Genomic DNA, 12,654 nt, shown 5'->3' with positions numbered 1-12,654 from the left:
TCCAAGCACTTATTATATGCCTTGGTTACATGAACTTTTCTAGCCTGTAGTGATGCTTTCTTTACCCTATATTCCATATGTTTGTCTTCTACATTAATTTCCTCATTTTCAGCCATGATGAAATGTATTAAATTAAACTTTATTAATAACACTGATTACAACTTACAACACTGATACAACTTACAACACTGATACAACTTACCTTTGAATAAATCCTAGCTACTTGAGCTTAGCAATTACATGTATAATATAAATTTTAAATGTACATTAATACAAACTTGGCTCATCAAAATTAATATTATACAAATTAATAAATCCTTGCCAGAATTTGGCATAGCAAAATTAATATACACATTAATAATTAGCTACACATGGCTTATCAATTACACATACACTGATATAAATCTTGGCCAAAATTGGCTTATCAAATTAATATTATACAAATATAAATCCTTGCCAGAATTTGGCATAGCAAAATTAATATTATACACAATATAATCTTTATCCACACTTGTCTTATCAATTACACATACACAGATATAAATCTTGGCCAGAATTGTCTTATCAAATTAGTATTATGCAAATTAATATAAACTTAGCCAGACTTGACTTATCAAAATTAATATTGTAATAATTATAATCCACTACACATTCAGTAAATTTGTGAATTTAACATCCACCTCCTTCTGTTATTTCACATATAATTATTAAGTAATTAGCTAATTAATGACTTCACTAATTACATCCGGTTCGAAGGACCAACGGGCTAATTAAATGTGGAAAATTACATTTAGTTGAATGTATAATTATTTACATAACAGTAAATGAACAATGATAACTATTATTTATCAGTTAGACAAGTAGGAATTTGGGACACTTAGGTCGCAAAAAATGTCCCCCTTCGATACCTACCACTGTCATATCCACAAGTTGCTCTGGACCTATTAATTAAATGAAATATACATACACCAGGAATACTGGTAAATATATAAATTTGTGGACTGTATATTAAAAATAATAAATGGTTATATATATACACAATTACATAACAGAAGGAAAATATATCTTATTATCACTCACCAATTTGACTGGAGATTAATGTGTATCATACTCAGAAAACCTCACCCTAACTAAATCTATGAAAATAATGCTGGCCAGAATTACACACAAATCTAGAGAGCTTATCTGAGGTTCCTGGAGCTGTCTTGTCCAGTCGCCTGATATCTCAAGTTATGCAGGAATGCACATCCACCAATTTCGCCTCCTATTTGAGAGGTGTCAGCACAATTTTAACCTCTAGAGCACAAAAAATTCTTCCCCATTCACCAACATTTGTACAAAATTCAAAACCAAGATGGCGAGTCTCGTCTGCTGCGCAGGCACAGAAAATTTCCCATTTTTTATGACATAAATATTATTAAATACAGTATGGCCATCTATTTACATATAACTACTGTATTTCTGGGAAATATATACAGTATTTTCCACAATATTATTGCCAAGTGACAAATGTTCATAGTGGTACAGATATTTATTTTTCTATATATTGAATCGATTTATGATTAACTATAAGATAAGATCTTATTATATGAAGTGGTCGTAATATATTTATGATGTAAGTAGCTATGTCAGTCGAGTGTGACAAACACTGTTGTGAACTCTGTGAACCTGTTGTTGCATTACCTCTCACAGGATGAGATCCCGATGTCCAAAGAACATTACAAACTATTCCTTAAATAAGTACCAAAAGTGCATTATGGTATTCATCTCATCTGCACCATTTTGATACAATTTCTGATTACTGTGACAGCGATGAACTGCAGTGAAGCTTGTCCGAACTGTAATGAAACTGGGGAGATCCCTGAACGCTTCCTTATCTCGCCTGGCCTCCTGCTGGCAACACTTGTCCACTGCTACGCTGTCTTCATCCTCGGATCCATTGGTAAGTTTTTCAGGGAAATTTTAAGGTGGGCGAGGTACATCGACGTCTTTTTATTGGTGGTTTTTTTATGTATCCTTTTATTAGTATAATTTTTTTTTTATGATTTTTCTATTATTGTTTGCATGCCACATGCCCCTTTTGTTCGGATGTCACCTAAAAATAAAACATTCTGATGTCACCTGGTATTTTTCTTTCAAAATCAAAGTGTAAGTATATCAGAAAGGCTTTAAAAAGATTGTAATAGCCATTGAGACACAATACTGTAAAGCTGAATGATTTTTTATTTCAATTTTGTTTAGTGTTGTGCCGGAGAAGACATTACTGGGTTTACGAGGTAAAACTGTAAGTGCCATTAATTGTTGTTGATTGTCAGTAACATTAACATTACATTTGTTTACATCATTTAATTTTTAGTAACATTAACATTATATTTGTTTACATCATTTAATTTTCAGTAACATTAACATTATATTTGTTTACATCATTTAATTTACAAGTTAAAGATATTATCCTGCCTCGGTTCATCCTACCAGCGCCATCTAAAGTATATTTTCCCAGTCTTCCTCAGGATGCTACCAACAAGTCTGGTAACACACAGGTATCATTTATTGCTAGGTGAACAGGGGCAACATGTGTAGGGGAACATGCTCGACGTCCCTATTCATTCCAGCAATGAACCCAAGATCTTTTATTGTGAGTTAAAAATGCCACAAATGAGCTACAAGCAACGTGTCTCGATCGACTGTGTTGGCTGAACCTCAACTTTCGAGTTTCTTCTCCTGACCTTTGAGTTCTAACCTCTTGGAGGTTGTATAATATCTGTTCTTGACTCCAGGTATGGAATCTGCCTCCACTACCTCTCTAGTTCGTTCTACTTCCCTTACATCGAAGAAATATTCTAGTTTATTTTTTTACATATTACATTTAGTTTCCACCTGTGTTTAACTCATTCTCGTCTTTCCTTTGACACTCTCATTTTTATATATCTACGTTGTTAGTGCCCCAAGTATCTTGTACGATGTAATCGTGTCTCCACTTAGTTCTCGTTTCTCTAATATCTTGAGTACTTAGCCTTTCCTCGTAGTTCATACTTTTGAGCTAGTAAGTAAGTTTATTCAGATATTCACAGATACAGTTACATAGATTATTATACATAACAGGATATGTGTAAAGAACCTGGGATAACCCAAAAAAGTCAAAGTGACTTATTTCCATTGGTGTCCTTTTATTACCTTATTATTATACTGGAAAGGAGATAATATCTTATTATTATTATTATTATTATTATTATTATTATTATTATTATTATTATTATACTATGAAGGAGATATACTAGGAATAAGGTAAATTGAGGTATTTATATTAACGTGTGTTAGCTAAAAATATAAAAAAATAATTCTCCTGCCTTTCTGTCCCTACATTCATTAGGTACCTTTCGCTCTCTTCTTGAACTGGTTCATGCTATGACTGACTTTGACATGTGCAGGCAGTCTGTTCCATTCCTTTATTGCTGTATAATAATAATAAAATAATAATAATAATATATTTACTACAAGTACATGTACAAGGTATACAGTCCTAGCTGACATCAGTGACATACTACTATACAGAAAGCCGCTTGTTATGCCGAGCATTTCGGGCAAATTAGGTCAGTTTTGTCCCAGGATGCGACCCACACCAGTCGACTAATACCCAGGTACCCATATTACACTGATGGATGAACAGGGACAGCAGGTGTCTTATGGAGCATGTCCCTAATGTTTTCCAGCCGTACCGGAGATTCGAGCTCCGGACCTCAGTGTGTGAGCTGAGTGCCCTAGCGATCGAGGCGTTTGATGCCTGGGCACTGACTGTGTATACTACAAAGTTGTGCTCTCTCTCCCTAGTACTATGATTGCTATGGTTCCCAGCCTTGACAAAATTGGCAGCAAGATATTTTGGACACTGTGAGCAATTTTATAAACTTGATTTAACTTCAGTTGCTTTACTCTGTCTTCAACATTCAGCTTATCTAATTGTTGTAATTCATCCTAGTCTACATGCTCTCCTGGACCCACGTCCATTTTGTTTTGGGTGATTTGTAGCCTATCTTTCATTTTTTTTTTTTTTGGTCAAGACAGAGTACCATGGAGAGCAAGCGTAGTCCATATGACATTGTATAAGAGCTAGACATAGGTCCTGCGAGCCTCAGTAGGTAGACACTGTGTTTGTCTGTAGAGGAACTTCAGTCTGGTATTCGCTTTCTTTACTACACTCAGTTCTCCTGACATGCATGGGCCAAAGTGGATTCCCAGATATTTCACTGAGGAAACTGAAGTAATGGGTTCACCATTACACCGGACATTAAAATTATTTACCCTCCTCAGTTTGTTTCGTGCCAAAGAATATGGTTTCAGTTTTCCAGAGGTGTAATGATAGTTTGTTTTCTACTAACCATTTGCTGCAGGACTCCAGTTCCAGTGTTACTGCATTAGCTATATCTTGTGGGTCTTTACCTGACACTAACAGAGGACTGTCATCTGCATACAATAGGAGTTTGCACTTGATACTGATAGGTATGTCGTTTACATAAGAATAATAAGGAACCCAGAATACTACCTTGAGGAACCCCACATGTTATCGGCAGGGGTCCTGATTCTGTTTTGTTGATTCTGACAACATTCTGTTGCTTAGGTAGGACTCAAACAAGTCTACGGAACCTATGCTGATAGCTTGAAGTTTCTTACATAATAGAATATTGTAGTTCAGAGTTTCGAAGGCCTTTTTTCAAGTCTAAGGTTACCATTCCTATGAATTTTCTTATCAACTTTTCAGTTCTCGTGTAATCCATCAGATTAATCAGGGAGGTGTCGGTTGAATAAGAGCTCCCAAAGCCTTACTGGTAACTATGGAAAATGTTGTCATTAAGATACTTAACTACTTGACAGTACACCGCCCTCTCTAGAATTTTGGATATCACACTGAGTATACTAATAGGCCTATAGATGCTGACGTCAGACCTACTATTTTTCTTGGAGATAGGAGTAACTCTGGCCTCCTTGAACCCCGCCGGTAATGGACAAATTTATTATGTGAGCAATAGGGACTGTCAGTTCAGAGGCACCATCTTCCAGGAACTGAGACGGGATGTTATCTGGGCCGGTGCTCTTATTTGGGTTTAACCTGCTTAGTTCTTTATGCACCAAGTCATGAGATACACTTATTAGTTGACAACTGTTTGATATAGTATGTTTTAAACTTATCAGAGATTGCGTTAAAGGTATTTGATGCAGCTGGTAGTTTACTTACTAGTGTTGATGCGACAGTTGTGTAGTAGGAATTAAAATAATTTGCCACTTTAGTTGTTTCGTGGCATACCTCGTTGTGTAGCCTATTTACCAGTATTTCTTTATTGTCATTTCTAGTTGACCTCATTTTTATTGTCCTGTGTAGTCCTATCCGTTCCCCAATGGTTTTATTGCTGCAGTAATCAGCCATCTTAATCGACCACAAAGAATGTGGTCGATTAAGGTGGCTGAAAACTGTGTGATCCGTGTTGGTGTATTAATGAGTTGAGCGTAACTATTTAAACTTAGAATTTGCTTGTACCTTTTACATATTTTGCTGTTGAAAACAGTTATTGAAGTCTCCCAATATTACTGTCTCGAAATTATCAATTCTGAACAAGACTCTTTAAAAGTCTTCTAAGAACTGGTCATGAGTGGGAGGGCAGTAACTAGTTCCTACTAAGATGGGTTTGGTCTGGGGAAGCAACATTTCAAACCATACAATCTCTACTTTATTGTCATTCATATCAGATTTTGGGTTTTAAGCTAAGTTATTTCTTTGGAAGGCACACTCCCACATATCCCACCACCTTTTCTATTTCTATCTAGGCGTTTTATAATGTAACCTATTTTGACCTCGTCGTCAGTCACCTTCTCATCCAACCAGGACTCAGAGAAGGATATAACAGAACCATATGTTTGTGATTACCTATTTCAGTTTGTGGTGGCTGAGCTTCAGCTCTTGGAATTGCATCTGTCGATTTTATACGTTTTACTTCCATGTAATTACTTTTTTTAATTACATTTGTAATTGTTCTGCCATGTGGTGAAACTTGACACTGCCTCCAGTGTAGCGGTCCATACCTCCGCCACAGGTGTCACCAGTGTAGCGGTCCATACCTCCGCCACAGGTGTCACCAGTGTAGCGGTTCATACCTCCGCCACAGGTGTCACCAGTGTAGCGGTCCATACCTCCGCCACAGGTGTCACCAGTGTAGCGGTCCATACCTCCGCCACAGGTGTCACCAGTGTAGCGGTCCATACCTCCGCCACAGGTGTCACCAGTGTAGCGGTTCATACCTCCGCCACAGGTGTCACCAGTGTAGCGGTTCATACCTCCGCCACAGGTGTCACCAGTGTAGCGGTCCATACCTCCGCCTCAGGTGTCACCAGTGTAGCGGTCCATACCTCCGCCACAGGTGTCACCAGTGTAGCGGTTCATACCTCCGCCACAGGTGTCACCAGTGTAGCGGTCCATACCTCCGCCACAGGTGTCACCAGTGTAGCGGTCCATACCTCCGCCACAGGTGTCACCAGTGTAGCGGTCCATACCTCCGCCACAGGTGTCACCAGTGTAGCGGTCCATACCTCCGCCACAGGTGTCACCAGTGTAGCGGTCCATACCTCCGCCACAGGTGTCACCAGTGTAGCGGTCCATACCTCCGCCACAGGTGTCACCAGTGTAGCGGTCCATACCTCCGCCACAGGTGTCACCAGTGTAGCGGTCCATACCTCCGCCACAGGTGTCACCAGTGTAGCGGTCCATACCTCCGCCACAGTTGTCGCCAGTGTAGCAGTCCATACCTCCACAACAGGTGTCACCAGTGTAGCGGTCCATACCTCCGCCACAGGTGTCACCAGTGTAGCGGTCCTTACCTCTGCCACAGTTGTCGCCAGTGTAGCGGTCCATACCTCCACAACAGGTGTCACCAGTGTAGCGGTCCATACCTCCACCACAGGTGTCACCAGTGTAGCGGTCCATACCTCCACCACAGGTGTAACCAGTGTAGCGGTCCATACCTCCGCCACAGGTGTAACCAGTGTAGCGGTCCATACCTCCATCACAGGTGTCACCAGTGTAGCGGTCCATACCTCCGCCACAGGTGTCACCAGTGTAGCGGTCCATACCTCCACTACAGGTGTCACCAGTGTAGCGGTCCATACCTCCGACACAGGTGTAACCAGTGTAGCGGTCCATACCTCCGCCACAGGTGTAACCAGTGCAGCAGTCCATACCTCCATCACAGGTGTCACCAGTGTAGCGGTCCATACCTCCACCACAGGTGTCACCAGTGTAGCGGTCCATACCTCCGCCACAGGTGTAGCCAGTGTAGCGGTCCATACCTCCATCACAGGTGTCACCAGTTTAGCGGTCCATACCTCCGCCACAGGTGTCACCAGTGTAGCGGTCCATACCTCCACCACAGATGTCACCAGTGTAGCGGTCCATACCTCCGACACAGGTGTAACCAGTGTAGCAGTCCATACCTCCGCCACATGTGTAACCAGTGTAGCGGTCCATAACTCCATCACAGGTGTCACCAGTGTAGCAGTCCATACCTCCACATAGGTGTCACCAGTGTAGCGGTCCATACCTCCGCCACAGGTGTAACCAGTGTAGCGGTCCATACCTCCGCCACAGGTGTCACCAGTGTAGCGGTCCATACTTCCACCACAGGTGTCACCAGTGTAGCGGTTCATACCTCCGCCACAGGTGTCACCAGTGTAGCCGTCCATATCTCCGCCACAGGTGTCACCAGTGTAGCGGTCCATACCTCCGCCACAGGTGTCACCATTGTAGCGGTCCATACCTCCGCCACAGGTGTAACCAGTGTAGCGGTCCATACCTCCACCACAGGTGTCACCATTGTAGCGGTCCATACCTCCGCCACAGGTGTCACCAGTGTATCGGTCCATACCTCCACCACAGGTGTCACCAGTGTAGCGGTCCATACCTCCGCCACAGGTGTCACCAGTGTAGCGGTCCATACCTCCGCCACAGGTGTCACCAGTGTAGCGGTCCATACCTCCGCCACAGGTGTCACCAGTGTAGCGGTCCATACCTCCGCCACAGGTGTCACCAGTGTAGCGGTCCATACCTCCGCCACAGGTGTCACCAGTGTAGCGGTCCATACCTCCGCCACAGGTGTCACCAGTGTAGCGGTCCATACCTCCGCCACAGGTGTCACCAGTGTAGCGGTCCATACCTCCGCCACAGGTGTCACCAGTGTAGCGGTCCATACCTCCGCCACAGGTGTCACCAGTGTAGCGGTCCATACCTCCGCCACAGGTGTCACCAGTGTAGCGGTCCATACCTCCGCCACAGGTGTCACCAGTGTAGCGGTCCATACCTCCGCCACAGGTGTCACCAGTGTAGCGGTCCATACCTCCGCCACAGGTGTCACCAGTGTAGCGGTCCATACCTCCGCCACAGGTGTCACCAGTGTAGCGGTCCATACCTCCGCCACAGGTGTCACCAGTGTAGCGGTCCATACCTCCGCCACAGGTGTCACCAGTGTAGCGGTCCATACCTCCGCCACAGGTGTCACCAGTGTAGCGGTCCATACCTCCGCCACAGGTGTCACCAGTGTAGCGGTCCATACCTCCGCCACAGGTGTCACCAGTGTAGCGGTCCATACCTCCGCCACAGGTGTCACCAGTGTAGCGGTCCATACCTCCGCCACAGGTGTCACCAGTGTAGCGGTCCATACCTCCGCCACAGGTGTCACCAGTGTAGCGGTCCATACCTCCGCAGGTGTCACCAGTGTAGCGGTCCATACCTCCGACACAGGTGTCACCAGTGTAGCGGTCCATACCTCCGCCACAGGTGTCACCAGTGTAGCGGTCCATACCTCCGCCACAGGTGTCACCAGTGTAGCGGTCCATACCTCCGCCACAGGTGTCACCAGTGTAGCGGTCCATACCTCCGCCACAGGTGTCACCAGTGTAGCGGTCCATACCTCCGCCACAGGTGTCACCAGTGTAGCGGTCCATACCTCCACCACAGGTGTCACCAGTGTAGCGGTCCATACCTCCGCCACAGGTGTAGCCAGTGTAGCGGTCCATACCTCCATCACAGGTGTCCCCAGTGTAGCGGTCCATACCTCCGCCACAGGTGTCACCAGTGTAGCGGTCCATACCTCCACCACAGGTATCACCAGTGTAGCGGTCCATACGTCTGCCACAGGTGTAACCAGTGTAGCGGTCCATACCTCCGCCACAGGTGTAACCAGTGTAGCGGTCCATACCTCCATCACAGGTGTCACCAGTGTAGCGGTCCATACCTCCACCACAGGTGTCACCAGTGTAGCGGTCCATACCTCCGTCACAGGTGTAGCCAGTGTAGCGGTCCATACCTCCATCACAGGTGTCACCAGTGTAGCGGTCCATACCTCCGCCACAGGTGTCACCAGTGTAGCGGTCCATACCTCCACCACAGGTGTCACCAGTGTAGCGGTCCATACCTCCGCCACAGGTGTAACCAGTGTAGCGGTCCATACCTCCGCCACAGGTGTCACCAGTGTAGCGGTCCATACCTCCGCCATAGGTGTAACCAGTGTAGCGGTCCATACCTCCGCCACAGGTGTCACCAGTGTAGCGGTCCATACCTCCGCCACAGGTGTAACCAGTGTAGCGGTCCATACCTCCGCCACAGGTGTCACCAGTGTAGCGGTCCATACCTCCGCCACAGGTGTCACCAGTGTAGCGGTCTATACCTCCGCCACAGGTGTCACCAGTGTAGCGGTCCATACCTCCGCCACAGGTGTCACCAGTGTAGCGGTCCATACCTCCGCCACAGGTGTCACCAGTGTAGCGGTCCATACCTCCGCCACAGGTGTCACCAGTGTAGCGGTCCATACCTCCGCCACAGGTGTCACCAGTGTAGCGGTCCATACCTCCGCCACAGGTGTCACCAGTGTAGCGGTCCATACCTCCGCCACAGGTGTCACCAGTGTAGCGGTCCATACCTCCGACACAGGTGTCACCAGTGTAGCGGTCCATACCTCCGACACAGGTGTAGCCAGTGTAGCGGTCCATACCTCCGCCACAGGTGTAACCAGTGTAGCGGTCCATACCTCCGACACAGGTGTAGCCAGTGTAGCGGTCCATACCTCCGCCACAGGTGTCACCAGTGTAGCGGTCCATACCTCCGACACAGGTGTCACCAGTGTAGCGGTCCATACCTCCGACACAGGTGTCACCAGTGTAGCGGTCCATACCTCCGACACAGGTGTAACCAGTGTTGCGGTCCATACCTCCGACACAGGTGTCACCAGTGTAGTGGTCCATACCTCCGACACAGGTGTCACCAGTGTAGCGGTCCATACCTCCGACACAGGTGTCACCAGTGTAGCGGTCCATACCTCCGCCACAGGTGTCACCAGTGTAGCGGTCCATACCTCCGACACAGGTGTCACCAGTGTAGCGGTCCATACCTCCGACACAGGTGTCACCAGTGTAGCGGTCCATACCTCCGACACAGGTGTCACCAGTGTAGCGGTCCATACCTCCGACACAGGTGTCACCAGTGTAGCGGTCCATACCTCCGACACAGGTGTCACCAGTGTAGCGGTCCATACCTCCGCCACAGGTGTCACCAGTGTAGCGGTCCATACCTCCGCCACAGGTGTAACCAGTGTAGCGGTCCATACCTCCGCCACAGGTGTCACCAGTGTAGCGGTCCATACCTCCGACACAGGTGTCACCAGTGTAGCGGTCCATACCTCCGCCACAGGTGTCACCAGTGTAGCGGTCCATACCTCCGACACAGGTGTCACCAGTGTAGCGGTCCATACCTCCGACACAGGTGTCACCAGTGTAGCGGTCCATACCTCCGCCACAGGTGTCACCAGTGTAGCGGTCCATACCTCCGCCACAGGTGTCACCAGTGTAGCGGTCCATACCTCCGCCACAGGTGTCACCAGTGTAGCGGTCCATACCTCCGCCACAGGTGTCACCAGTGTAGCGGTCCATACCTCCGCCACAGGTGTCACCAGTGTAGCGGTCCATACCTCCGCCACAGGTGTCACCAGTGTAGCGGTCCATACCTCCGCCACAGGTGTCACCAGTGTAGCGGTCCATACCTCCGACACAGGTGTCACCAGTGTAGCGGTCCATACCTCCGACACAGGTGTCACCAGTGTAGCGGTCCATACCTCCGCCACAGGTGTCACCAGTGTAGCGGTCCATACCTCCGCCACAGGTGTCACCAGTGTAGCGGTCCATACCTCCGCCACAGGTGTCACCAGTGTAGTGTCCATACCTCCGCCACAGGCGTCACCAGCGTAGCGGTCCAGACCCCCGCCACAGGTGTCACCAGTGTAGCGGTCCATACCTCCGCCACAGGTGTCACCAGTGTAGCGGCCCATACCTCCGCCACAGGTGTCACCAGTGTAGCAATCCATACCTCCGCCACAGGTGTCACCAGTGTAGCGGTCCATACCTCCGACACAGGTGTCACCAGTGTAGCGGTCCATACCTCCGCCACAGGTGTCACCAGTGTAGCGGCCCATACCTCCGACACAGGTGTCACCAGTGTAGCGGTCCATACCTCCGACACAGGTGTCACCAGTGTAGCGGTCCATACCTCCGCCACAGGTGTCACCAGTGTAGCGGTCCATACCTCCGCCACAGGTGTCACCAGTGTAGCAGTCCATACCTCCGCCACAGGTGTCACCAGTGTAGCGGTCCATACCTCCGACACAGGTGTCACCAGTGTAGCGGTCCATACCTCCGACACAGGTGTCACCAGTGTAGCGGTCCATACCTCCGCCACAGGTGTCACCAGTGTAGCGGTCCATACCTCCGACACAGGTGTCACCAGTGTAGCAGTCCATACCTCCGCCACAGGTGTCACCAGTGTAGTGGTCCATACCTCCGACACAGGTGTCACCAGTGTAGCGGTCCATACCTCCGACACAGGTGTCACCAGTGTAGCGGTCCATACCTCCGCCACAGGTGTCACCAGTGTAGCGGCCCATACCTCCGCCACAGGTGTCACCAGTGTAGCAGTCCATACCTCCGCCACAGGTGTCACCAGTGTAGCGGTCCATACCTCCGACACAGGTGTCACCAGTGTAGCGGTCCATACCTCCGCCACAGGTGTCACCAGTGTAGCGGTCCATACCTCCGACACAGGTGTCACCAGTGTAGCGGTCCATACCTCCGACACAGGTGTCACCAGTGTAGCGGTCCATACCTCCGCCACAGGTGTCACCAGTGTAGCGGTCCATACCTCCGACACAGGTGTCACCAGTGTAGCGGTCCATACCTCCGCCACAGGTGTCACCAGTGTAGCGGTCCATACCTCCGACACAGGTGTCACCAGTGTAGCGGTCCATACCTCCGACACAGGTGTCACCAGTGTAGCGGTCCATACCTCCGCCACAGGTGTCACCAGTGTAGCGGTCCATACCTCCGCCACAGGTGTCACCAGTGTAGCGGTCCATACCTCCGCCACAGGTGTCACCAGTGTAGCGGTCCATACCTCCGACACAGGTGTCACCAGTGTAGCGGTCCATACCTCCACCACAGGTGTCACCAGTGTAGCGGTCCATACCTCCGCCACAGGTGTCACCAGTGTAGCGGTCCATACCTCCGACACAGGTGTCACCAGTGTAGCGGTCCATACCTCCGACACAGGTGTCACCAGTGTAGCGGTCCATA

At 48.0% G+C, this 12,654-nt stretch overlaps 1 protein-coding gene across 1 annotated transcript in view; it reads left to right on the top strand.

Annotated features, from left to right (window-relative positions):
• LOC128698145 (uncharacterized) overlaps positions 1 to 12,654 on the top strand; it is a 50,910-nt gene that overhangs the window by 21,097 nt on the left and 17,159 nt on the right. Inside the window, exon 2 of the mRNA XM_070098679.1 lies at positions 1,811 to 1,942. Coding sequence (XP_069954780.1) covers positions 1,813 to 1,942 — 130 coding nt within the window. The 5' untranslated portion in view covers positions 1,811 to 1,812. The remainder of the gene's footprint in view (positions 1 to 1,810; positions 1,943 to 12,654) is intronic.

This window comes from Cherax quadricarinatus, chromosome 63 (genome assembly GCF_038502225.1).
Source record: "Cherax quadricarinatus isolate ZL_2023a chromosome 63, ASM3850222v1, whole genome shotgun sequence".
In the NCBI taxonomy this organism is placed as follows: Eukaryota; Metazoa; Arthropoda; class Malacostraca; order Decapoda; family Parastacidae; genus Cherax; species Cherax quadricarinatus.
This window is presented reverse-complemented; position numbering and strand designations above follow the sequence as displayed.